This window comes from Triticum urartu, chromosome 2, assembly GCF_003073215.2.
Source record: "Triticum urartu cultivar G1812 chromosome 2, Tu2.1, whole genome shotgun sequence".
Taxonomy (NCBI): Eukaryota; Viridiplantae; Streptophyta; class Magnoliopsida; order Poales; family Poaceae; genus Triticum; species Triticum urartu.
In genome coordinates, this window is record NC_053023.1 from 317390341 (window position 1) to 317417580 (window position 27240).

A 27240-nucleotide genomic window follows, 5' to 3' on the forward strand; every position below is an offset into this window, starting at 1 on the left:
AGTTGTCCTTTTAGTTCTCCAGATGCTTAATTATCTCCAGCCTAATTTTTGTTCTGTTTTGCTTGGAACAGTGATGCCGCATGTTCAGTGTTGTGGTGATGTAGGTTTGCTTCTCCGGTGTTTAGCCGTATGTTCCAGTAAATCTTGTGTAATCTCTCGATCTACAGCTTTGAAAGCAAACATGAGTACATTCCATGGGTCTTTGAGAAAATCTGAAACAAGACGATATATTTGTTCCGTGTGGGAGCTTATCTTTTGCCTCGGTGTAATTTCAGGCAAAAACTATAAATTTGACATGTAGATAAAAAGAATTCACAAAGTAAATTGTTGTTAGAAAAAATTCACTCCGCTGACCTTTTTGTGTAGCGCCCGACAGCCAGGCGCCACACTACACTGTGCAGCGCCTGATTGACAGACACTACACGTCTAATCTGTATCACACCTTGAAATGCCTGAAAATTTTTAAGTCAGCGTGCAACGCCTAAGAATTAAACGCTACACTATATAGTGCAGCGCTAGAGTCTAGGCGCTGCACTAACAGCTATACAAGGGACAAAGCAAAACCTTGTACGGACGCACTACACGCAACCGACGGATCACCAAACCACGTGCATGCATGCCGTGTGCGTGCATGCGTGGCCACAGCCTCGTAGGGCCTACAGCAACGTACTGCATGCATGAGCGTCGTGTGCTTGTTTGGATCTTTCGTGCTGCTTAATGCGAATCTTTTTACTAATTAACTGGACATCAGTGTAGCGCCTAGGTGCTAGACGCTGCACTGTATAATGTAGCATCTAGCCCTTAGACGTTGCACATTAACTTAGAATTTTCAGGCAGTTTAGGTTTGAACGCTGGTTAGGTGTATAGCGTCTGTCAGTCAGGCGTTGCACTGTGTAGTGTGATGCCTTGTTGTTGGGCGCTACATGAAAGGGTCAGTGGAGTAAAAAAATTTCAAGAACAGTTTATTTTGTGAATTCTTTTTGTCTACAGGTCAAATTTATCATTTTTGCCGCAATTTCATGAGTTTTGGTATTGCAATGCCATCTGTAGACTTGGTAAAGCAGCAGAAAGACATAGACTGAGGAGTCGGAGGCGATGGAACGGATCTAGTCGAAGCGCCCGTCGGTGTCGATGAAGCGCTTGAGCGCGCGCATGAGCTCCGCAGACGCGGCGGACCATGGGTCGATGGTGAAGAAGCCGTGCTGCTGCCCCTCGAACTCCCTCACCCCCACCGGCTTCCCCATCGCCCGCAGCCTCGCGGCGTAGTCCACGGCCCTGTCACGGAGGATGTCGCGGCCTCCGACCACCACCAGCGTCGGGGCCAGCTCCACCGCCTCCAGCGCCGGGCTGTCCGGCCCGAACGGGTTGGAGGCCGGGTGGTCGACCGTGGCGCCGGGAGGCAGCGAGAGGCGCCAGTAGCGGTCGTTGAGCGGGCGGTTGAGGAACGCGTCGTCGGGGCACTCCGCCTCGGACCTCGTCCGTTCCGTGCCGCCGAAGAAGGGCATGAGTTGGACGTAGCCCCTGACGCGTACGTTGCCCAGCTCAGAGCGCCCGGCCGCGGAGCCGAAACGCACGGCCAGGTGGTGGGCAATGGTGCCTCCCGCGGAGTCACCAGAGATAAACACCCGAGTAAAGTCGGCGGCCTCGGTCAGCCATGTGTCACCGGCGGGGCCGGCCTGCGAAGCAAACCAGAGGAGGGCGGCGGCGCCGTCGTCGATGGCCGCGGGGAGGCGGTTCTCGGGGGCGAGGCGGTAGTCCGGGGCGACCACGACGGCGCCGAGCTCGGCGGCGAGGCGGAGGCAGTAGTTCTGGCAGTTGGGCCAGGTGCGCGAGCCGATGCAGAAGCCGCCGCCGTGGTAGTAGAAGAAGACCGGTAGGAGCTGGTTCCGCTGGCACGGCCTGTAGAGCCGGAGTCCCAGCCCGCGGGGCGCGTCGAACTCGGCGTCCTTCCACTCCACGGTGCCGTCGTCCCGCACCGGCGTGGCGAAGCTCGGCCCATCCCTGCGCACCACGGCCCCGTCGCTGTACACCAACAGCACGCCCCGGCAGTCGTCCACGACGACGGGCGCGGCAGAGTCCTCGGAAGCCATTATAGCAGTGAACCGTGGTGAGATGGGACTTGCCAGGTGCGAGGTGATGATATAGACCCGGTTCAGTGGAGTACGCGACGTGTGCGCTGCACCAGGTGGAGTTGTGTGTTTGTCGTCGTCATCTCGGCCGGCCGTGCTGGTGCAGGCCATCGACGGGGTCCGGCGGCCGGCACTAGGGGACAAGGCTTTGCCGTCACGCAATAAATACAGCGTCCATAGGTGGAGCTTGTAATACAAGTATTCCCTCAATTCACATATACTCCTACAAGATGTTGTAACTTTTTTGAATTAGATGTACACGTTTCATTTCAGTTTGTGTTTGGTACATATTCGAAATATCCAAAGCATCTCATATTTATGAACGGAGGGAATATATGACTGTTACAAGAAGAGTATAGAGCAAGAACGCTATTTTGTGAAACCAGGATGTAAACCACTCCCTCGTGTTTTGGAGGTATGTTAATATGTGAAGCAGGCCCAGTAAACGGTGCCATGCATGTATACTACTATTGGTACAAATAACACCAAGAGATAACAACGTCCTGGTCCTTTTATTCAGGCCCAGTTCTTTTGCCAGAATCTGGGGATTCTCCCAGAATCTGACCCCTACCCAGCTTCTCCTAGAATCTTTGAGCCCCATTTGTTTTACAACCCTGTCTAATTAAACCCTAACTAGATAGGATTGTGAAACAAATGGGGCTCAAAGATTCTAGGAGAAGCTGGGTAGGGGTCGGATTCTGGGAGAATCCCTAGATTCTGGCAAAAGAACTGGGCCTCAGTATGGCCGGGCCGGGCCGGGTACTGTAAGTTGTAACTTGTAACTCATGAAGTATGTGTTGGTGTCCTCGGGTAAGGCTGTAACAGATCCAAATGTTTCATGGACGTATTCAGTGGCGGCACCACGACAAACTTGAACAACCGAACCCACTGCCATGGAATCAGGCACTTGGTTGGTCAGATGCAGACGTGGGGTGGGATGAGCTTTCCTGGATTCATGATGTTGTTGGGATCCAGCGCGGCCTTTATCCTTTTCATCGTCCTCAGTGACTCCATCCCCAGCTCCTTCTCCAGGTACTGCCAATGCACACACCAAAGCACTTGTCACTTGTCACACTCATGGGTGCTGACTTGTTGATGACTCATGTGGAAATTCGAAACAAATCACGGCCTTGATAAGATAAAGAGGTCATAGGTCACCTGCCTTCATTTTCCCTGTGCCAACACCATGCTCTCCTGTGCATGTACCTTCCATGGACAGAGCAGTATGAACCATGAAATGGTTTAGTCTCTCTGCTTCCCTTCGCTCTTCCTCCTGGCTTGGATCAAATAGGATAATTGTGTGGAAATTTCCGTCACCGGCATGGGCGATAACCAAACTGAAAACATGCACAAGTCAGAGAGAAGGTCCTCCTGGATAATTAAAAGGATAGCATACTGTACTGTCATGCTGGAGCTGCGGTAAGAATCGCATGCTACTTCATCAAGAGTTCGAATTTTCAAACTGCCCTGCTCTCCTATAAATACAAATCTAATACAAAAGAGATGGCCATGGCTTTCCTAGCTACAACAGATAACAAAGTGGGAAAAACCTAGGTACTGCGTAAGGGAGAATATGTACCAAGTCAATGGTGACGCATCAAGTAGTTGCTTAGATACAGATATGCATTCTGCAAGTCTAGACAATGGAACACAAACGTCCTGCATGAACAACAATTGGGGCGGCATTAGAATTTACAAGACTTGATGCAGTTCATCCACTGAAAACCGACAGATAATAAGGCTACAATAATCATAATGACCATTGGCCGATCTCTGTGAGCAGATGAGATTAAAAAAATTATGAAGCTGACAAGATCTGCATTTACCACCAAGGGACAAAAAAGCCATATGTTGATTCAAACAAAGAGAAGAGAGCGGCACCAGTTACCCTTTAGGCCTTTACATAACTGATAAGATATTCCGTTGCTATTCGCTAAGTACCCTATACTTGAATGTGAACTAAAATTGGATCACATTCCATATTTTTGCCAAATGATGATTACATTGGGGCATGTTGACAAATGCCAAGATTCACAACTAAGGAGGTAAACATAATGGTATATGATGCATGCCACTAGAGACTAGCTATCTCTAACCAACCAAAAAGGTGATGATTATAGTGATATCAAATACTGAGCAAGCAATCAAACCGTTATCATAGCTTCATGATCAGGTTTCATGGCAAACCCAGCCCAAAGTGCCTCCTTCCTGATCTGCACATAGAGGAAAATGCCATTAAAATATGCTTCAAGACCAAATATCCTATATATCACAGTACTACTATTCTCCAGAAACCAGGGAACATAATGTCGTACTGTATGACACTGGTATTGCATGGCCTGTGCACAATCATGCGGCACAACGAAACATCTGTAGATTAGCTCTACAAGTTCAGATGACTGACCTTCCACAGTTCCTCTTTAGCATTCGGCTCCTCCACAAAAACAAAATCAGAACCATGGTGCTCTGCAGCAATCTTTTGAACCAACAGTGTTTGTTCAAGTGCATATGCTTCTGAATAGTTGCAATGGAAAGAGATTAACAAAGAAAAGGAAGATCAGCCAGTTCTTGATGTGTAAGCTGAAGGAATGTTTGCAGCTTAAGAAGAGCTTTTAAGTGACTTGTCCAAGCAAGTGAACAACCAACAGAAGACGATAGTAAATTACTGAATATGTGTTAATTACATCCCCAAGATAAGGAACAGCTGTAGACCACAAGCATGAGCTATGGTATCACTTCTGAAAATTGTCTAGAGTCTACTAAAAAGTAGTGTGCACAAAGTGAATTTAGTTTTAATAGAGAGATCGCAAGAGGTATATGTACACCAGAAAGTAGAAACTACTCCCTCCGTCCCATAATATAAGATGCTATTACAACCAATATATGAGTACATTGGTTGTAATAACATCTTATATTATAGGACGGAGGGAGTATATGCTAAGTTATAACCTAGAATACAAAAACAATATATTGATGGTATAGTAGATAGTGTCATTCTTTACCCGTTATTGTCAATCACACAACATCAAATTCACAAACTATTAGTATTATAGATACAAAATTAAGACCATGGAAATGAATCTGTCAGTTATGTCAATATGCCTGCAAAATCTAAGCAATTTTTATGTTTATGTTCCTCTTTGTAGTATTATCTTCTTTTTAATGTAGTGAAATCTTCTTGGGGTGTGTATTTGGGTGGTTGCATGCATAAAACTTCGCAGTTTGAACCGTTGTGGCAACTTGCATAATTCCTTGTACATATCATGTGACTCTGATCATCAATCTAGATACTGATTTAAGGAATGTGCACATATTTCAAATTTATCTAGATTGTACTACTAGAACTCAGGACTGCCACCATAGATGCATAATACAATATAAATGGCATAAAAGTGCAAGTTAGGTTACCTGTCCCTATGAATTCAAACATCAAGGTCGGCACTTCAGGCAAGCTTTTACCGTTTGCCATGTTTATTGCCCTTATCTGAACCTCATCTAACAATTCCACTCTCGAGACCTAATCAAGCAGAAAAAGATAGTATCAGTAACTAACTAGCCAACAAGTAACAACAACCTTACTAAATTTTGGTTACCCACTGATACATCTCAACAAATGTAACTTCTACTCAAGCACTTCAACTGAAGTCAAGCTAACACCCACAATAGTCCACAAAAAACATCGAACACCACCATTGACGGCCACTTAATGTGCAATGGACAAATTATGTCACATGAACAAATTGTTAGAATAAATCCGAGGCATACCATCGATCATCCGAGGACCAAGCAATCACACGAGCACGACACCGAAATTTGTTAACGAGGTTCACCGATATGGCTACATCCCCGGGGCCTGACTATGGGCGCTCCTCCCCATGACACCGCTACAATACCGCACCCGGTCGCCCTGGACGCCGGCACATGCCGCCGGCTTCCCCTGCGTTCCTGTGCTATTATGTTGGCATAGGTTACATCGTGTGTCTACCCTCGCTATATATGAGGCCTAGGATACAAGTGTCCTACTAGGACATGACTCCATGTCTTATCTAAACACAATACAACTACAAGTCCACCTGTAACCTACTTTGTACACTATATTCGACACAACTCTAACAAACTCCACCTTGGCGAATATTCTCCACCACCTTGAATTCGTCCATGTGTCAAACTTCCATGTACATTGGACTTGAGCTTATCCCATGAGCACCGCTGCTACTTCAAAGACTCCATATGACTCCACCTGCAACTTGTAGTCCCTTCTTTTCTTGACCACAGTCAACACTCGAGCAAAATTAAGTTCCTTGTTACTCTAGAGTTTGTGCTCCCAACTTCTAGAGTATCCATCGAATGCCATCACGCACTGATCACTAACCTGCATGAAAGTGAACAACTAACATATTGAGTGTCACACATAAAAGTTACCTGAACTCAACATCACCACCCTTCCTTGACCGTCTGTCTGAAACTTGAAAGAATTTCACCGTTGCTTGTAGTCATCCCGAGTCAAATTCACAGTTGTCTCACCACATGCATGACCACAAGAGCCCTGACCCGTCTCCATGTCCCATGCATACCGCATGTCACGCCGCTATTACCACGTCGAGCCTCTCCCCGGTCGAGTCTCAAAGGTCGCAAACCCACACTGCTCAACCCCCACTGCAGAGTACCATCGATCATCACCGACCGATGACGAGTTTCACGCTTCCATCAGACCACTGGGCTCCAGTCCGAACCACACGTCACCCACTTTTTCCCGTTGAAATAGGCTTCGATTCTCTGGAGGTGAACATTGAGCTCCATGGGAGTCTCAACAATGCGCTCATCGGTAAGAGCAGCACGAGTAAGAAGATCCTGTATATACTTTTCCTGGGATATAAAAAAGCCATCAGAGGTAGAAGAGACTTCAATCCCAAGAAAGTAGCGAAGAGGTCCAAGATCGGACATAAGAAACCGCTCACTAAGACGGGCCTTTACAAAGGCAATATACTCGGGGTCGTCGCCAGTGATGATCATGTCATCAACATAGAGAAGAAGAAGAGTCCGACCACGTGGAGAAAGGTGGACAAACAATGCTGGATCATGAGCACTCGCTGAAAAACCAGCGGCAGTTACCACAGAGGCAAAACGCTCAAACCAGGCACGGGGGGCTTGCTTAAGGCCATAGAGAGAGCGACGAAGACGGCATACCATGCCATCAGGAACAGAATACCCAGGTGGTGGCTGCATGTATACCTCCTCACGCAGCTCACCGTTAAGAAAAGCATTCTTAACATCAAGCTGAGATACAGACCAGTGGCATGCAGAAGCCACGGCAAGAAGTGTACGAATAGTGGTCATATGGGCCACAGGAGCAAAAGTCTCGTCGTAATCACGACCATGCTCCTGCTGAAAACCACGAGCCACAAGACGAGCTTTGTAAGGCTCAAGAGAACCATCGGAGCGAGTCTTAACCTTATAGACCCACTTACAAGTGATGGGACGGACACCTGGAGGAAGAGAAACAAGATCCCATGTACCAGTGCGTTCAAGAGCAGCAATCTCCTCTGCCATCGCAAACTGCCATTCAGGATGAACAACAGCCTGACGACAAGAAGTCGGCTCAAGAACAGCAGCACTAGCGGTTGAAAAACCAAGGCGATCAACATGCGAAAGCGGACGAGGACGTAAGCCATAGGTAGGCTGAGATGAGAAGGACGGCACATCAGCAGACGCATCCACATTACGTGAACGACGAGTGTAATACTGAGGAAAAGATGAAAGAATACGAGGAGAAATAGCCGAGGTAGAATCAGGAGGTGGAGACGAAGAAATCACCGGGGATGAAGGTGCAGAATCCGGTGACATGCGAGGTGAGGAAATCGTGGGAGATGGCGGCGACAAATCGGCAAGATCTGGAGAAGTAGAGTGAGCAGGACGGAGAGACAAGGGCTCAACTGGAGTGATAGGTGTGTCAGGAAAAGTGAGGAAAGAGATATCCTCCACTGAAAAGGTCGAGGAAGATGGACGCGGGTAGAAGGGACGAGACTCATCAAAAGTCACATCACGAGAAATACGCATCCGACGACCGATGGGATCCCAACAACGATAGCCCTTATGCTCATCATTATAGCCTAAGAAAACACACTCAACAGACTGAGCGGTCAATTTGGTGCGTTCGCGAGGGGCAAGAAGAACATAGCAAACACAACCAAACAAGCGAAGCATCGAATAATCAGGAGAATGATCAAAGAGACGCTCGAAAGGAACACCACCCTGGAGAGCAGCGGACGGCTGAAGGTTGATGAGATAGGTGGAGGTGAAGATAGCCTCGGCCCAAAAATGAGGTGGAAGAGAAGTGGCGATCATCAACGCACGAGCCGTCTCAAGAAGGTGGCGATGCTTTCGCTCAGCCACGCCATTCTGAGCATGAGCACCAGGACAAGAGAACTGAGGAAGAGTGCCCTGCTCAGCAAGAACACCACGCAACATCTTGGAAATATACTCGCCAGGGGAGTCAGCACGGAACACACAAATAGGCGAAGAGAACTGAGTGTGAACCATGGCAGCAAAACGCTTATAGATGGAAAGAACCTCACTGCGAGAAGTCATAAAATAAAGCCAAGTGTAACGAGAGAAATCATCTATAAAAATAATATAGTATCGATGGCCCCCTTTCGAAGCGAAGGGTGCCGGACCCCATACATCAGAATGGACTAAATCAAAAGGACGCTGAGACACCGACTCACTAGTAGGATAAGGTAACTGAATCTGTTTGCCGAGTCTACAACCCTGACACTCTAAAGAGACATCTCCTGAGACAGACCCCAGAAGACCTCGACGAACTAATGACGACAAGCGAGACCCACAAAGATGACCAAGTCGATGATGCCACTGCTGGAAGGAGCCGGTAGCTGAAGCGACAGAAGCGGATGGACTGGCGATAGTGGTGGCAGCGGAAGGAACATGAAGCCAGTCTAGCTCCCAAAGACCCTGAGAGTCACAGCGGCGAGGGCCAGCCCCAACCAAAGTGTGCGTTCGACGATCCTGAACGGAACAAGAGTCAACGTCAAGGATGACGCGACAACCAGAATCAGTAAGTTGACCAGCAGAAAAAAGATTCATGGTAAGTCGAGGAACATGAGCAACATCAGGAACAGAGTAAGAAGGTGTGATAAGAGTGCCTCGACTAGCAACAGAAAGAGGAGTACCATCAGCAGTGAGTACATGAACAGGAAAATCAAGCGATTTAAGAGAGGACAAATGTGAAGAATGAGAAGACATATGAAAAGAAGCTCCGGAGTCCAGAACCCACGAGGATGTACCTAACTGTGTAGAGGGTGGTTGCTCGGTGCGGGAAGCATCAGCCACAGAAGCTGCAGTGCCCGTCGAAGGAGAACCTGAAGCAGCAAGCAGACGCTTAAGTCGCAGAATATCCTGCTCAGTCAAGGCGGTGGCTGAAGATGTCGAAGTAGAAGAAGAAGTCCCTGAAGCTGATGATCGCGCCTTACGCAGGTGTTTCTTCTTCTGGAAGCACTGATACTCAACATGACCATCCATATTGCAGTAGCCGCAGTGAGGACGAGACCGACCCTGGCCGCCCGTAGGAGTAGGTAAGAGCGGAGGAGCACTGGAGCGGGATGGGGTCGGTGCAGCAGGCGACATAATAGGAACTCGAGCAGCGAGCACAGAGGGAACCTCAAGTAGACCAGCACCACGTAGGCGAGTCTCCTCAGCACAAATCTCAGAAAGCGCTTCCATGAGGGAGATACGACCACGAGCAAACAACTGAGCACGCCGGGGCTCAAACTCCTTACGGAGCCGAGATAAGAACTCGTAGACACGATGAAACTCCAAATCAGCCCGCACAGCCTGGCAACACTGACAAGTACGACAACCAGCAGTGCGGAGAGAATCAAGCTGACGCCAGATAGCAGAACTCTGTGCATAGAAATCGTCAACACTGGAGTCACCCTGCTAAAGAGCATGTTCCTGCCGGACCACAGACAGATATAAGGCATCACCAGAGGGCTGATAGCGCTGACGAAGACGGGTCCACATCTCAGATACGGTAGGGAGCCCCAAGTACTCAGAGGCAAACTGAGGCAGAACACTAGCAGTGAGAACAGTTGCGGCACGGGCATCCTGATCAAGCCACTGAGTGTAAGCAGAAAGAGCCTCATGATAAGTCTGAAGAGCCTCCTCATAAGTCGAAACCTGCTCATCATAAGCATGTATGGCAGTGTCATCTGCAAGCTTAGCTGCATCCTTCGCAACTTGATCAGCATCGGCAGCAATAACCGGTGGCGTCGGCGGAGTAGGGGCCACAGGTGCAACCGGACAAGGCGGACAACGGACCTCGCCAGAAAGAACGCCCCAAAGACGAATGCCACGCATATGAATGCGCATGAAACCAACAAACTCGATGTAGTTAGTGCCATCAAAGATCACTGGACAGCGAAGAACTGCGACATAGCCTGACAGTGTAGACATTTTTTTTCGTCAACAAGCAGGCGACAGCAGCTTTCGGTCGTGAGGTAGCGTACGAAGACACAACCAGCAGCAGAACGACGGAGATCAGCGGCAGAATCCGGCAAGGGCGGCGAAAATCGGTAGCTGGTGGCCGCCGCTCCAGAGCAGAAGGCGATCCAGAGGGTTGGTGGCAGGGCGATCTGGTGGCTGGAGCGAACCAGGAGTGCACGAGCGCGATCGATCCAGAGGGTTGGTGGCGGGGCGATCTGGTGACTGGAGCGATCGATCGGGAGAGGCCCGGGCGAGCGCGATCGGGAGAGGCCCGACTGCGGGGCGATGGCGACCAGAGGCCCAAGGCCCGACTGCGGGGCGGGGCAGAGCGATCAGTTCGATCGGGAGACCTGGCGAGGGAACGGAAGACGGCGGCTCAACGCGATCGGATCGATCGGGAGGGACAGAGGAAGACCGCGGGGCGAGGCGGGCAGATGAAAACCCAGCGGCCGGCGGCAGGAACGGATCAATGGCACGAGTTGCAGCATGCAAAAAATTGACCTAGCTCTAATACCATGTTAGGAAATATGCAACTTGTATTTCCAGGAGGCCATAGGCCAGTGTATATATACATGTACAGGTGTGGAATATATGCAGGAAACCCCTTATACAATAGGGTAAATACGAAAGGTTACATGGCTATATATATATTGTAAAACAGTAAAACTCAGCCACCAACGCCCCTCCACAGCGATTTGACGTTCTGGACCATCCGATCTACTGTTTAACGCTGAAGATCGTTCGGCCCTCGTGGGCCTTTTTAGCCGTCGCCCTACCCCGTTATCGGGCCGCTGCTCCGAGGATCGACTTGGGAGCCTTCTCGTGAACCGTCAAATTTTTACACCGAGCGCCGCGAGGCTCGATCGTCCCGACTTCCTGTCATCCCGATCGGCCCAGGTTCTTCATCATCTGCTGCCCTGAAACCGGCGGCGGCTCCAGTCCAGGTCGACGGTATTCCTCCAGTAACAGTCCATCGTAAGCGCAACCCTACGTTTTGATTTCACCTCCCTATGTCCTCGAAGTTCATAGTGCTAACCCCAGCTGTTCTTATTGGTGATTGTCCATGAATCATGGATGCGGCGACAATGAGAGAGAGAGCTTTGGCTGTAGCCAAGGCGGGCGATCAGTAGGAGGAGGCCATGTGAACGGCTCAAGAGTGACGCTGCAGCATCAAGCAGCTACGTACGTCTTACCGACGCAAGATAACGCGGCGGCATCTCGCTGGTGCGAGGAGGAGGTGGAGGCGACCGCTGCACCAGAATCCTCGTCAGCGCAAGAGTGACATACATATCTCCTCCTTTGCGGCTGTGGCGGCAGCACACACCGCCGCTGTGTCACTACAATCTTTCATTCTCCCTAATTGGGTTTGACGCACACTCCTCCATGTCTTCGTATCTATGGAACTGATTTTCTATTCCTTCTTACAGGGTTGCAGTGCTTGTTCATTGGAGTTTTCCTGTACGAATTTCTCAAGGGGTGTGCTTCAAACCCAATTAAAAAACAGTAAACCTCAGCCAGCTATGCGATCATGGCGGGCAGACAGGTGCGACTATTCACAAATTATTGCCCTTTGTTCATCTTTGTTCTCTCTATTATTACTGTGAGTTTAGTGCTGCATTCCATGCGATTTGTTTGGTTTTTATTTCAGCCAGGCACTTGCGTTTTGCCTGCTCCCTTTCCTTCTCTTTGTTTCGGATTTCATATAATCTGTCTCTGGCATAAGCTGAACCTATGAAGATTAGTTTCTTTGGTACGGCTTGGGTATGTAAGACCGAATAACTCTTATGCCTATGTTCTTTCCTTTGCTACTGCTATCAACATTTTATAATTGTTCTACCTAAAGAACTTAATTAGTCTAAAATGAACTTAATTAGTCTAAAATGAGTAGGCATGGCCGCATGGGTTAAATATGCTTGATGGGTCGAATCATGATAAAATGGCCTGGGTCAATATTAGTACGGGTCTGTTTGGGTAATTATGAGCATGAATAATTTTAATTTTGGCTTACGTAGAAAATTATTTAGTTTTAATCTGTTTTAATACCAGATGAAATTGCCATTCAGTTTGCGAGGATATTTTATTTGCCAAGTTTGACGTCTACTTCATCATGTGCGTTGAATGTCATTGTCATAACACAAAAGAACGCATGATACGGTCATAGGCGATGGCTTCTCAAAGTAGGCAAATATGATGTCTTACCTTCTCCAATGTTAAAATGATATATTAACAACTTTGGCATTTCACAGAAGGGAGTGCTATCCTAGATTGTTAAGATGAACTGGGCTAATATTGTGTTTCTTGAATAATTAATTCATTGTGTCAACCATCATAATGCATACCTCTATACTTTCTCAATATGGGCGGGCGCGGCAACGCGCGTCTTCATGATCTAGTATGATACTCTAACAGCTACATCCCTGGGGCCTGACTATGGGCGCTCCTCCCCATGACACCGCTACAATACCGCACCCGGTCGCCCTGGACGCCGCCACATGCCGCCGGCTTCCCCTGCGTTCCTGTGCTATTATGTTGGCATAGGTTACAATACTTCATGTGTCTACCCTCGCTATATATGAGAGGCCTAGGATACAAGTGTCCTACTAGGACACGACTCCATATCCTATCTAAACACAATACAAACTACAAGTCCAACTGTAACCTACTTTGTACACTATATTCGACACAACTCTTAACACAAATACGAGCATGGAGATATGAACATTCAGTCCATATGGAAAGGATGTCGATTATTTCATATCTGACTTACAATTTTTTCAAATGTCATAGCAATGAAAGAAAAACGGAAGGATACGGACAAACCTGTATGCCAGAATGCATTGATGCAATAGCAACATCAGCAGCATCCTTAACCGTTTGAAAATTGCACATGGCAACCTGAATATAGAGAGCATTTAGGAGGAATGAGTTCATAGGTAAAATGAAGACGCAGAAAGAACTACAAAAAAAGGTCGACAAAGCTAGATGAATAAGGTGGCATCCTATGCATGTCCATTACTCTTTCAAAACTTCTAACATTGAAAATGGTACATGGTTTGCTACTAGCAATGGCAAAACAAGATGAATGTTGTGGCGACGTGAATACTGGTGCATTGTAAGAATAGCCGTGTTGCGGTTTATATGTTATAACTTGCAGGATTGCGGACCGCCTTCCCATGTGGAGGGCATCCCACGCGAAGGTGGGTCGCCTCACCTAGGGGTTGGTGTTCCGGACCTTAGCAGGGCCGCGACCAGCCTAAGGATCAGGATGTGCACTGAACTCCTCCGCCCTGGGAGAGGCCTCGACCTGTAATTCTCCCGCGATGAGTGTGAGGTGTTCGCCACAATGGGCCGCATCCACCAGGATGGTGGTTGGTGGCGGAACCTCAGCCTTATTCTGGGAGGATCGCTGGCTCGATGGCCATGCCATTTTCTGAGATTGCGCCTGAGCTCCTAACGTTGGTCTTGAGTGCATCAGGAAGCGCCGGACCGTCAGCGATGCCTTGGTTGGCCGCCGTTGGATCTCGGATATCAGAGGGGCCTGAGCCCGTTGGCACTCTGGCAGTATATCGAGGTCTGGTGGTTGGTGTGCCAATGCAGCTTACCACCTTGCCGGATGTCCTCCAATAGCGCTGGACCCTGGACTCGCAATACTCCTCCAAGAGCTGCTACGACATCTTGTTCTAGGGGGGGGGGGGGGGGGGGGGGGGGGGGCAGCCGGTTCAAGTTCGTGGAAGCTTAACTGAATGACTTGGGCCCCACCTAGGGTCAAGTTCTTCGTGTGGCTTGCCTGCCAGGAACTTTGTTGGGCTGCTGAGAGCCTGGCACGCCGAGGCCTTCAGCATGCACCGTGTTGCGTGCTTTATGATCAGTCGGAGGAACAATGGCTCATCTCCTCACTGTTTGTTCCTTCTCGCACGTGGTGTGGCACGAGGTTCTTTCCTGGTTGCGTTCGACGGCAAGACACCCAATGCGGAGGACGACTACGTGGATTGGTGGCATTGAATGGGCCACTCGGTCCCAGCTGTTAAGCTTCATACGCTAGCCAACCCAACCAAAAGTCAAAACTGATGGAAAGAGCTAGGCAATCCACATATACACTTCAACACCCCCTCTCACGTGTGACGCGGGAAGTCAACACGTGAATAGACTCAGAGGTATGACTCAAGAGGCCTATACGTGGACACAGAGGGGGCAGCAACAATTTTTGGATAAATCGCAAAAGCCAGGACTTGAACTCAAGACCTTAGGCTGCGATACCATGTTATGAAAGCGCGAGCTGGCCAGAGGAAGATGGCGGCATCGCGAAATCGGATCAGCACGACTTGCACGTGCTAAAAAAATAACCTAATCTCTGATAGCATATTAAGCTTCATGCGCTAGCCAACACAACCAAAAGGCCGAACTGATGGAAAGGGCTAGGCAATCCACATGTACACTTCAACACCAGCCTCTCCTCAGACTCAGAAGGGCACATCCCCGGCCATCATGTTGGTGGCACGGTGCATCTGGAAGCATCGCAACGCATTATCTTCGACAACGCTCCCCTTAGCTTGCCTTCCCTCGTTGGTAAGATCCAAGAGGAAGCCAGACAATGGGTGTCGGCGGGCGTGAGAGGCCTTCAGGTTGTGCTACGGGGCTGAGGTGGAGCCTAGGGACGACGGCGGTGTGTTGTAACTCTGAGTGTGACCTTCTTTGGGCTTGTACAAACTCTTTCCTTCTACCAATGCATCAAAATGCAAAGCTTTTGTGTTTTCCCGGAAAAAAACACTTCCCAAATTTTATATCATAGAACATTAAGCCAATAAACATTTTGTTAGGAACATAGGGAGAACATCACATAGAAATGTTCCGAATAATGTAATTATCGAGTGCAGGATAAGATAGACTATTAAAAGAAAATATCTTGTGTTCATACAAAAGTTGTTTCCATTCCTAAGATGCAAGATAGGAGTTAAGTCATAGTAATACTGATGAGGAACAATAGATGAGGAAAATGAAAATATAATCATATGTCAAATCTGTTTGGCTACTTCTAGATACTTCTGTTGTGGTCTAGTATTTCTTTTCTTTTCTTTACCCTACCTGCTGTTTCTAGAGCTCTCTAGTTATAAGGAGCTGTGAGTAGAATGGTGAATCCTAAATAAGCTATAAGTAGAAGTATGTGAAGGCTTCCCAAAGCCCTATAAATAGAGGTCCTCACCTCTACTTTGTACCCAGACTATGTACCCCTACCTATAATAGAACTTGTTGTTCTTATCTAAGATCTTGGAGTAGATCTTGTGCCCTAGGAGTTCTGATTGAACTCTTGCTGCCCTATCAGCCTACATTTGCCTCTAGAGCGATATCTAGCGCAGCACGTTGAAGCTGTTCCTTCAACACTTGTGCTGTACACATTGTAGCAGCAAGGTGGAGTTGCTCCTTCACAACCTTTGTGCTGCTTCAATACGGCATGAAGAATGGTGTTTCTCCACAGGATGTGCTACATAAAGAGTGTATATCCTAAACAGAGAAACAGATTAGTTGTTAAAACTTAACAATCAAGTATACAAAGTGCAGTAAGAATTGTTAGCAAAACATTATTTCGACAGCGAATAAATCAAAACAGAAGACCTACCACGGAATGAGATGGAAGCTTTTGAAGTCGTAAAGTCACTTCTGTAATTACCCCTAAAGTCCCTTCACTTCCAATGATCAACCGAGTTAGGTCATATCTGATATTCAACATGGTGGAAAGTAAAAAAAGTTGTCAATACTAATGGCAGCAACAGATGTATAACTTCATATATATAATATGTAGACATTATGGGAAAAGCAAGCAGCACAGCACAACTAAGATTCACTCCCGAAGAAATGAAGCCTTTTAATCTTAAGAAACAGGAGCAGTTCTTGTATACCCAGCTGCACTCTTTCGAGCCCGAGAACCGGTCTTGACAACGTCGCCATCTGGTAGAACAGCCTGATGTACCATAAAAGATCACTACTTGTATGCTTAGTCAAATGTACAGTATATGGGGAAATAATGAGGATAGCAAAAGGACCTGAAGATTGATAACATTGTCCCGCATAGTTCCATACCTACAAACTAAGAAGCAAATTCATCAAAGCCATCTAACATAAGTATCATAAGAATACAACAGATAAACAGGTGAATCGTGCACGTAATGGTTGTCCTTCCTCTTTGTGCGGATGGGGTTACAGATGCACTGTAGAAGCCAAAAAGTGGCCTGAAATTATATGGAGAATTACCTCACGGCTAATGAACCAGAACATCGTGTAGCGCACATTCCACCAATAGTGGCTCCAGGTCCTGTAAATCAGACCAATGTAGATAAGCTACGCCACTAAACTAGTGCAAAAGCAAGCAACCGCTGATGCTATTTTAGTGGACCCAGAAAGATGATCGAACTTCAGTGCAACTATTGAGTACTACAAACATGCATAATTATCTCCCTAGGACAGAAGGTACATAACACCTAAATGTCTGGAGGGTGCAATTACACTGTTCAACTGCAGTCGAGTTGCATTAAATATAATTTATTAAGTTATGTCAATCTGGATTTTGCACCTAAATGTCTGGAAGATGCAATTACACTACAGAAGTCAGTTGCAAACAAAGCTGCTGTTCAACTGTAGTCGAGTTACACTGAATATGAAAGGGCAAAGGACATAGGAACAAAGGGCATGATGAAAGGGTTTTTTTTTTGACAAGATTGATCTGTTTGGATCTTGCTCCATGATGGCCTTTTTATTGATTTTGATGATTGAATAATTTCATATCAGGTTATGTCAATCTGGATTTTACATGGTCGGTTGAAAAGGTAAAAAAAAAGGACAGACCCAGTGCTAGAAGCTCCCATACCAGGTGGGGTCTGGGGAAGGATACGTGGCAAGCCTTACCCCTGCGCAGAGCAATGCAGAGAGACTGCGTCGAACCCAGGACTTCTTGGCACAAGTGGGGAATACTTCACTTCGTCGGTTGAAAAGGTAAATGGACAGAAAAAACTGGAAGGGGAAAGGAAACAAGGAGCTTGCCTGGGTCAAGAGGGAAAAAGAGACCATGGGGTTTCAGGTATTCATTCAGCTCAATCCATCCAACTCCTGGTTCAACTACAACATCCATATCCTCAACATGCAGAGATTTGATTTTCTGCAATGAATTTGTGATACATTAAAATATACAGTATGAAATTAACAGATCGTATCCTGCATGTATATAGCTCACTGCTAAGAAAGTGCTTGCCTGCTTGGTATAACAAAATATAGTAAAATAGATGAGCCAAGTACTCTAGCACTTTTTAGGCATTAGAGTAAGATTTCGATTTATTCATACCGAGTTCATCTACATCATTGTTAATGTTATGATTACATGGCTGTTGATCATAAATCTTAATATTTACCTTCATTGAAGACATGTCAATGCAAACACCACCATGAGGTGCCAACGTATGTCCCTCAATTGATGTAGCCCCACCATATGGTACAATTGGCACCTGATTCCAAAAGAAAGAAAGAAAGAAAGAAACACCACTTAGTGTTACTGAAATGGAAAGTACCAACTCCTTCCACAAACTCCCGAAGAAAACCCATAAAGAAGCTAAATAACTCCTAGACCAAGAATATAACATGCTGTTTGAAAATCAATTACTAATTCTCAAAACAGGGTCATATGACATCCTACTAAAAGTTATCTAAGAACGCAAAATGGGAGTCGTGTAAACCAAAAATGCAAATACAACAACCTCCATTATCGACAACTAGCTGGAGCACAAAATAACTTCTCTCTGCAGGTGAAAAAAGCTATTTCCCCCGTGTCGTCTCTCCGAGGCAGCTCAGGCGGGCACCCTACGCCGCCGCCACCGAATCTCCAGCAACCTCCCCTCGCCGCACCGGCAAACAACGATGAGCAAAGCCTGCCGATGGCAGCGGAACTCATTCAGCCACCCCCCCCCACCCCCCCACACACACACACATCCTCCAAAGCCTGCAGTCCCGCTTCTAGCTTCGTCCTCCCTCTCCCGCATCACCGCCCCGTGGGGGTCACCGGCTTGCCGCTGCGCTCGGACCTCGCCGGATCTGGGATTGCGCCTCCGCGCCCCTTCCTCAGCCGCACGCCATCGTCAAATCCGCTGGGACGGGGTCAGACTCGTCCGGCTGTTGTGGCTTCACGTCGCACGCGAAGGCCTGCGCAAATCACCCACGTCCCCGATTCATCTGCCACCTTGCGCATACGTGCAGGACGCTCGACCACCGTTGGTTAGCCTCCGTCCCCGTCCTCATCCGCCTCCAATGTCCTTCCGTGATGGTCGCCCGGTACTGCCGCAGTGTCGGCGGCCAACGCAGGGTCTAGTTTTGGCATACGCCATACCACTATGGATCTGGACAGCATCCACCCAACCCCCCCCCCCCCCCCCCCCCCCCCCCCCCCCCCCCCCCCCCCCCCCCCCGCGCATCCACCGTGCCTCCTCCCATCAGATCCAATCACACATCCACCTCCGTCTTCACCTGGCCCGGATTCTCCATCCTTGCACCGGCTGGCGCTTGTTGGTTCCCCACGACAGCCTTGCTGCTCTCTGCCTTGTTATGTTGTGATCCAAATTCAAATTCAATTATAAAGATAAAGACTAACTTCTGACGAGCGAGCGGAGCGAGGCCCGTCGCCAGGAGGCTTAGGCCGAAGTGGAGCGTAGCGAAGTCTGAAGGTGGAGGGGTTTTTCCCCTTCGTGTTGGAGGGGTTTTCAACGTTAAAATATTGTCTCCTATGTTGATTTCGTTCTTCGTCGTTTGATTTGCATGTCGTATCTCTAGCATGCCTCGTGTTGTGCAGCTGGTGGTTGCCCTCCGGTCCTGCCGTGTCAGAGGTGTGGAGGAGTTTGGAGGTTGTGAGGAGGCCAAAGAAATCTGCCCGGCGGCCGCCGGTTGACTACGGCGGCACCTGCAAGCGCCGCGTTCCACCTTGGTGGCGTGTCAGACCTCATCCTCCTCGGCGGCTCGCGCGGCAACGACAACAGTGATGCATTCACACCGTTTCGCATGTTGGTGGCGCTGTCTTCATCTCCTATCTGTCGTCCGGTGAACTTCTTGGTATTCTCATGAGCTATCTCCAACATCTCCAGACTCTGCCGTTGGGTAGATCCTCTTATCGTCTCTTTCATTGTTGTGTGTGCCCTTCCTATACACTCCACCTTGGGCGATAACCACCCTCCTGTGGGGATGATTTCATTAACAGCATTCTCTTCGATCATGTCACTTCACCATCAAAGTTATTACTCGACACGTCCATGGGAATGAGACCCTCCCTTCCGGCGGTGAACTCGCGGCTCCCCCTCGTGCATGCTTGTCGAGTCAGATCCTTTCCTGTGGTCATCTTTACTCCTTCCTGGGCAATGACAACCCTTCCCGAGTGTCGGATGGCTCGGTCTTGGTAATGACACAACTCCTTGATGTGGCCACCCGTGGTCTACCCCTGTCAGTGGTTCCGGTGCTGTCTTGGTGGTGCTTCCACGTGCGTTCCTGTAAGTTTGTTGTTGTGCTGTCTCCGGGCATGATCTGCTGCCTTGATAGCCTCTCTCTGCTGCTAGTGCACCATTTATGTTGTTATGCCTTAGATTGTGCTGCATCACAACCATCTATATTATCCTGATGTTTAGGTGGTTGATCCTTGCTCTGTGTTGTAACTTGTACTTGGTGTTTTTTTGGGTGTTTTCCATGTTCTTGCCTCCATGAGATGTGTTGCCCCTGGGGCTGTTAAGGTTTCGATCCGGTTTCCAACATAAACTGGATCATGGTTTTCGACCCATTTCCCACGTAAACTGGCCCATTTCTTTTGAATTGAGATAAATATACAGGTGGGGGTTGGAATTCAAAAAAAAAAACAGCTAGGTGGCTCAATCATGGAAATTGTTGTTGTGGAAACCAGAAGTACAGGATACAGAATCCAAATCAGTAACTCTTGCAAAACAGGGAGCATATGATGTTCCTTTAGGCTAATGAATGGAAGAGATCCATACCTTGTACTTATTACAAGTCATCACAATCTTCCGTACCTCATACTGGGACCTGCAAATCAGTAATGGAGGCATTACAATACATGGAACAAGCTTGGCATATACACCCACAAAACGCAATTATCAGTGTGTGCCGGGTGAGATCACTTTGGGAAGACGACGACGTCGGGCACGTTGACTGCCTTGTGGAAGCTATTCTGCGGCGTCCCGTGGAAGCTCCTCTCCTCGTAATCCACCGTCAGGTTCTCCTGCAAAACAGCAACCCACCTAGTCAGTGAGCATGTCGTGGGTTGAATTAATCAACGGACAGCAAAAACAACAAACACAAGTTACGCAGCATCGCCGCCCGCAGGCACTAGGGCAAGCCGGCAATGGCAGCGCGGAACTCGAATTCACTTACCCCGAGGAAGGATGCGAGCTCTTCTATGAACTGCTGTGGCACGCGCTTGCGCTCCCCACGCACCACCAGCTCGGTGCTGTCTTTCCCGCCGACCCTGGGCCAAATCAACAGACAAGCACAGGGCGCTGTCAGCTCAGCAGTCAACGATGCGAGAAGTGACGTAACCGTCGATCGAGCGACTGGTTTGGATCGGATGGGCATGCACGCACCGGTGGTCGGGGGCGGCATCGCAGAGAGCGACGGAACCGGTGATTCCGCCTGCGGCTGCGGCGGCGAGGAAGGAGAGGAAGGCAGGAAGGCCGCGGTTGGAATTGGGGGAGGACGGGTCCCGGGGCTGCGGGAGGGGCTGGGTGGAGAGAGGGAGGCGGAGGGCGGACAAGGGGAGGAGCACGCGGCGGGGCCGGGAGAGGCGGAAGAGGGAAGCGGCCATGGATGGCGGCAGGCCGGATGAGAGGCGGAAGACCACGTGCTCGTCAGGATGGGGGGGGGGGGGGGCATCGATTCACTGGTGTTGGGGAACACATTACTATCCTTATACGTAACAGAAGAAGCACCATCACCCAAGCGTCTGTAGTCCAACGGTTAGGATAATTGCCTTCCAAGCAATAGACCCGGGTTCGACTCCCGGCAGACGCATTTTCCATTATATTGTTTATTTTCTCCGAGACATCCAAGCTCAGACAACGGTAGGTCCGTAAGCGAAAAATCCATAACTACTCCCTCTGTTTTTCATTACTCTACGTCTAAGTTTTTCCCTTTTTTCCAAATGCTCTGCATGCTAGCCTTTTTTTCGTTTCGTTCCAAGTTTGCCCCTGCCTTTTGTCTTTCAATGCAACAAATGTTTGTACTACTAGCCAACCTGTTACGTGCCATAACAATTAGTGAAGCAGGTAGTGCGCATGCATGAGCGGACAAACAGCCAATGCTTGTACTACTAGCCAACCTGTTGCGTGCCACAACAATTAGTGGAGCAGGTAGTGCGCATGCATGAGCGGGCAAGCAGCCAATGCTTGTACTACTAGCCAACCTGTTGCGTGGTATAACAATTAGTGGAGCAGGTGATGCGCATGCATGAGCGGGCAAACTACTGTTGGGTTCGGGGCTCGCCAGACCCTTAATAGACGCATTTTCCATTATATTGTTTATTTTCTCCGAGACATCCAAGCTCAGACAACGGTAGGTCCGTAAGCGAAAAATCCATAACTACTCCCTCTGTTTTTCATTACTCTACGTCTAAGTTTTTCCCTTTTTTCCAAATGCTCTGCATGCTAGCCTTTTTTTCGTTTCGTTCCAAGTTTGCCCCTGCCTTTTGTCTTTCAATGCAACAAATGTTTGTACTACTAGCCAACCTGTTACGTGCCATAACAATTAGTGAAGCAGGTAGTGCGCATGCATGAGCGGACAAACAGCCAATGCTTGTACTACTAGCCAACCTGTTGCGTGCCACAACAATTAGTGGAGCAGGTAGTGCGCATGCATGAGCGGGCAAGCAGCCAATGCTTGTACTACTAGCCAACCTGTTGCGTGGTATAACAATTAGTGGAGCAGGTGATGCGCATGCATGAGCGGGCAAACTACTGTTGGGTTCGGGGCTCGCCAGACCCTTAATAGACGCATTTTCCATTATATTGTTTTTTTCTCCGGGACATCCCCTAGAGTCGGACAGGTGCGCAGCTTCCACGAGTTTGCTGTCCTTTTTTTTCTCATGACACCCCAAGCTCAGACAACGGTAGGTCCGTAAGCGAAAAAATCCATACTATTCCCTCTGTTTTTCATTACTCTACGTCTAAGTTTTTCCCATTTTTTCCAAATGCTCTGTATGCTAGTCTTTTTTTCGTCTCGTTCCAAGTTTGCCCCTGCCTTTTGTCTTTCAATGCAACAAATTTTTGTACTACTAGCCAACCTGTTACGTGGCATAACAATTAGTGAAGCAGGTAGTGCGCATGCATGAGCGGACAAACAGCCAATGCTTGTACTACTAGCCAACCCGACAGAAACCGAGGAAGAGGAAACTACAAGAGTGAAGACTAGTAGAGTCTCGTCTTTTGTCATTCTTTGCTCCTTTTTCACTCAATGATCAAAAGGTCCAATAGTGTATGTATATTGGCCTTTTTTAGACAATTATACGTTCTAGAAGTTAATTCTAATTGATCAAAAAAAATACGTTACGAGCTTGTACACAGGCTTCTAAAGCCACTCGATTAGCTGCTGCACCAGGTGCATTTCCCCAAGGATGTCCTAAAGTTCCTCCGCCAAATTGTAATACAGAATCGTCCCCAAAGATTTCGGTCAGAGAATTAGTTTCTTCAGATTCTGACGTAACAAACAATTTTTATGAGACATAAGAACCCCCATAAAAATATTTTTTACTTTACTGGACTTTTGAACTTAGTACACTAACAGGTCAAATTTTAGATTTTTAAGATTTTTATTTTAATAAGTAAAACAAGTCAGTTAATTCATTAAGGTGCTTTTGTATAATTAGGAATTAATTATAAATAGGTATTCCGTTTCATCTAGGAAAAGAACCGAAAAATATTCCTTGACTTGAATAAAATCTGGAGTTGTGTTGTATAAGTGAGCATGAATTTCCCAAAATTCCTAAAATAAAAGGAAAAAACTTTCCACTTTCCTAAACTAAGGACGGGAAATAAGAAGGTGAGCATATCTTCTAAATTAATAATACTCAACTCAGCCCTTCCTAGGTGGAGCAAGTAGTGCGCATGCATGAGCGGGAAAGCAGCCAATGCTTGTACTACTAGCCAACCTGTTGCGTGGCATAACAATTAGTGGAGCAGGTAATGCGCATGCATGAGCGGGCAAGCTGCTGTTGGGTTCGGGGCTCGCCAGACCCTTGATAGATTCGAACCTTGGGATGCGTGCGAAGAATTCAATCTCCCCAGTCTGCCAACTCATCGATCCTACGGCCTAACTCGAAGAACTGGAATGAAAAGGGACACATCAGTTTACCCAGGTTCGGGCCACCTTGCGGTGTAATACCCTACTGCTTTGTGGTGGATTAGCCTCGAGGTGGACTGAGGATGAACCGATACAGAGGAAGAACAACCTCACGAGGTGTGTTCTTGTGTTGGTGTGAGTTGGTGTGGGTGCGGATCACCTCTCCCCTCCCCTATGGTGGTGGCTAGTCTATCTGTATAGTGGCCTTGGTCCTCTTCCCCCAAAATGAAGGCGGGAAGGAATCCCACAACGGCCAAGTTTGAAGGAAAACAACTAGTACATATTATCTTGGCGAAAGGTGATCTTCGCCTGCAAAGCTTCTGGCCGTGGCGTCATGGTGGGCTCGGCGATGACCTTCGTCCTGCCATCCTGGCGGTCTCAGTCTTGTAGCATGGAAATGGAAACATTTGGCTGATTCCTCAGGACTCCGCGCATGCGCTTGCCTCTTTAGAACCAAAGAGGAAACCTGTTGTACTGCACCCGCTGGCTCCCGTCCAGCCTTGATCGTCATGGCTTGTGTCACCTTAACCTCACGAGGTGGGCGCCTGCATAGAAATCTCCGCTCGTCAGGAGCTGGCCTAGGGTGGCCGCTCCCTCCGGAGGTCTTGGCGTCGTCCGCCTCACGAGGGTCTTGTGTCGTTGATGTCGAAGGCGGGTCGTACCAGGCCGCCGATGTAGCCACGTCGTGGGCCGCACGCAGGCAAGTCTGGGTACCCTGGTTCCCAAAACGTTGACAGTAGCCCCCGGGCCCAAGGCGCGCTAGGACTTGGCTTCGAGGCGAAGCGCCGCGGGCCCCAACCGCATGCGGACCCGGTCGACGCGTGGCGCTTGATGGGATGTGGGCGTCTCCGCTTCCCCATGCTGCCTCGGCAACCATTCCGGGCTGACAAAAAGGCTGGCGCCTGCCGCTGAGTCTTCATTGCCTTCTCTTCGTGTTGCTCCAGATCCCCTTCTCTCCCTGCTCAGAGCGCCTCCAGATCCTTCGAACCCCTCCCGAGCTCGCCACCGATGTCAACCGAGAAGGCGAAGCCCGCTGCTTCCTCCGCACGTTCCGCCGCCTCGCCCGAACCTGCCCTCAGTGTGTCCACCATCACTGAGGAGAAGCACCTCGCCGTCGTGCTACCGCTGACGGCGAGCAATGGCAACGATGGAGGGAGACGGAGCTTTGGGTTGGCTCCACCAAGTGAGACACCCTGGCGAGGTCCTTCTATCCCTTCTTTCTACACAGCGTCTTCGCAGGGCTCGTCCCCCTTTCTCCGATTTCTTCTTCGCGGTTCTGGACCATTACTAGATCCACACCCTTCATCTCCATCCCAACTCCATCCTCCTCCTGTCGATATTCATCTTCTACTATGAGGCGCTCGTGGGTGTGGCGCCCTCTGTTGCGTCGTTCCGTCACTTCTTCTATCTCCGGATGCGCGTCACAACCCAATGCGTCGGGTGCGTTTGCTGAAAGATCGCGGATGTCGCCTAGAGGGGGGTGAATAGGCGCTTTTAAAATAATTACGGTTTAGGCTTGAACAAATGCGGAATAAACCTAGCGGTTAATTTGTCAAGCACAAAACCTACAACAACTAGGCTCACCTATGTGCACCAACAACTTATGCTAAGCAAGATAAACTACTAGGTGATAGCAAGATATATGACAAGAAACAATATGGCTATCACAAAGTAAAGTGCATAAGTAAAGAGCTCGGGTAAGAGATAACCGAGGCACGCGGAGACGACGATGTATCCCGAAGTTCACACCCTTGCGGATGCTAATCTCCGTTTGGAGCGGTGTGAAGGCACAATGCTCCCCAAGAAGCCACTAGGGCCACCGTAATCTCCTCACGCCCTCGCACAATGCAAGATGCCATGATTCCACTAAGGGACCCTTGAGGGCGGTCACCGAACCCGTACAAATGACAACCCTTGGGGGCGGTCACCGAACCATACACTTTGGCAACCTTTGGGGGCGGTCACCGAAACCCATCAAATTGCTCGAGGCGATCTCCACAACCTAATTGGAGACCCCGACGCTTGCCCGGAGCTTTACACCACAATGATTGAGCTCCGAACACCAACAACCGTCTAGGGCGCCCAAGCACCCAAGAGGAACAAGCTCAAGGGTACCAAGCACCCAAGAGTAATAAGCTTCTCAACTTGTAACTTCCACGTATCACCATGGAGAACTCAAACCGATGCACCAAATGCAATGGCAAGGGCACACGGAGTGCCCAAGTCCTTCTCTCTCAAATCCCACTGAAGCAACTAATGCTAGGGAGGAAAATGAGAGGAAGAACAAGAAAGAGAACACAAACAACTCCAAGATCTAAATCCAAGGGGTTCCCCTTACATAGAGGAGAAAGTGATTGGTGGAAATGTGGATCTAGATCTCCTCTCTCTTTTCCCTCAAAAACTAGCAAGAAACCATGGAGGGATTGAGAGTTAGCAAGCTCGAAGAAGGTCAACAATGGGGGAAGAACACGAGCTCAAAGGATAAGGTTCATTGGGGAAGAAGACCCCCTTTTATAGGAGGGGGAAAATCCAACCGTTATGTGCTCAGCCCGCACACGAGCGGTACTACCGCTCCATGAGCGGTACTACCGCTCAGGCGGAAGAAACAGGGAAAAGGAGAAACAAAACATGAACCTTGGGGCGGTAGTACCGCAGGAGACAGCGGTACTACCGCTGGGTTAAGCGGTACTACCGCTCCCTTCGGCGGTACTACCACGCAGAGCGAAGGGTTGGGAAAGAGGGAACCGGGCGGTACTATCGTGGAGGAAGGGCGATACTGCCGCTAAGGAGCGGTACTGCCGCACTACTGCCGCAGCGAGGTACCGCACAATCCGACACAGAAAAAGACCCATCAAATCGACGCGGTAGGGACCTGGTAAGCCAGCGGTAGTACTGCTGCAGAGTCACCGCCGGTACTACCGCTGCGGAGCGGTACTGCCGCTTGTGACCCCTCAGCGGTACTACCGCTGGGACCCTGACAAAACCACACTCAAGAAAACCAGAACTGCCATAACTTCTGCATATGAGCTCCGAATTGAGCAAACTCAAGCTTGTTGGAAACAAGACGACGAGTAGCATCAAAAAAGCGACTAGTTATAGTAAGAAGAGGCAGGGGAGGTATGCCTAACAAAAAGAGGAGTGAAACCTCCAACCGAGAAGAACCGGCAAAACCTCCAACATCGAAAACATCATAGAAGATGCAAGCGAACTCCGTTTTCGATGAACTCAAGCTTGTCAACAAGATGACCGT

General features: G+C 48.7%; 2 protein-coding genes and 1 non-coding gene across 6 annotated transcripts; 1 reads left to right on the plus strand and 2 right to left on the minus strand.

Annotated features, from left to right (window-relative positions):
- Positions 1 to 200: 200 nt before the first annotated feature.
- On the minus strand, positions 201 to 2293 carry LOC125537145 (probable carboxylesterase 15). 2 transcript variants are annotated; one of them, XR_007295621.1, is made up of 2 exons: positions 1017 to 2293; positions 201 to 270 (listed from the first exon to the last, which is right to left on the minus strand). XR_007295621.1 is itself a non-coding variant. In XM_048700448.1 (1 exon), the coding sequence occupies exon 1, from the start codon at positions 2238 to 2240 to the stop codon at positions 1107 to 1109; it is 1134 nt and encodes a 377-aa protein (XP_048556405.1). In that variant the 5' UTR covers positions 2241 to 2293; the 3' UTR covers positions 942 to 1106. The 2 variants fall into 2 exon arrangements, 1 of the variants encoding a protein (XP_048556405.1); XM_048700448.1 differs by lacking the exon at positions 201 to 270 and having other exon boundaries at positions 942 to 2293.
- A 192-nt stretch (positions 2294 to 2485) lies between these two features.
- On the minus strand, positions 2486 to 21523 carry LOC125537144 (D-lactate dehydrogenase [cytochrome], mitochondrial-like). 3 transcript variants are annotated; one of them, XM_048700445.1, is made up of 18 exons: positions 21242 to 21523; positions 21033 to 21126; positions 20780 to 20880; positions 20636 to 20684; positions 18026 to 18118; positions 17661 to 17775; positions 16875 to 16935; positions 16667 to 16703; positions 16523 to 16584; positions 16243 to 16339; positions 13449 to 13523; positions 5538 to 5646; positions 4534 to 4643; positions 4280 to 4342; positions 3709 to 3788; positions 3288 to 3466; positions 2849 to 3164; positions 2486 to 2681 (listed from the first exon to the last, which is right to left on the minus strand). In XM_048700445.1, the coding sequence occupies exons 1-17, from the start codon at positions 21460 to 21462 to the stop codon at positions 2866 to 2868; spliced, it is 1845 nt and encodes a 614-aa protein (XP_048556402.1). In that variant the 5' UTR covers positions 21463 to 21523; the 3' UTR covers positions 2486 to 2681; positions 2849 to 2865. The 3 variants fall into 3 exon arrangements, with proteins under 3 accessions (XP_048556402.1, XP_048556401.1, XP_048556403.1); XM_048700444.1 differs by having other exon boundaries at positions 2486 to 3164; XM_048700446.1 differs by having other exon boundaries at positions 2486 to 3164; positions 3292 to 3466; positions 21242 to 21521.
- Positions 21524 to 21596: 73 nt separating this feature from the next.
- TRNAG-UCC lies at positions 21597 to 21668 on the plus strand. Its single transcript has one exon. It is a non-coding gene; the product is annotated as a tRNA-Gly (tRNA).
- Positions 21669 to 27240: the final 5572 nt, after the last annotated feature.

Bases quoted from the DNA above. Each gene is read 5' to 3' on its own strand.
- LOC125537145 (XM_048700448.1), bottom strand. From the start codon at position 2,240: ATGGCCTGCACCAGCACGGCCGGCCGAGATGACGACGACAAACACACA.
- LOC125537144 (XM_048700445.1), bottom strand. From the start codon at position 21,462: ATGGCCGCTTCCCTCTTCCGCCTCTCCCGGCCCCGCCGCGTGCTCCTC. The intron at 13,524-16,242 runs GTAGGTCTTCTG...CTCTATATTCAG, and splicing joins AGCTTCCATCTCATTCCGTG to GTTGCCATGTGCAATTTTCA. The intron at 3,789-4,279 runs GTTTGATTGCTT...TTGTTCATGCAG, and splicing joins ATCATGAAGCTATGATAACG to GACGTTTGTGTTCCATTGTC.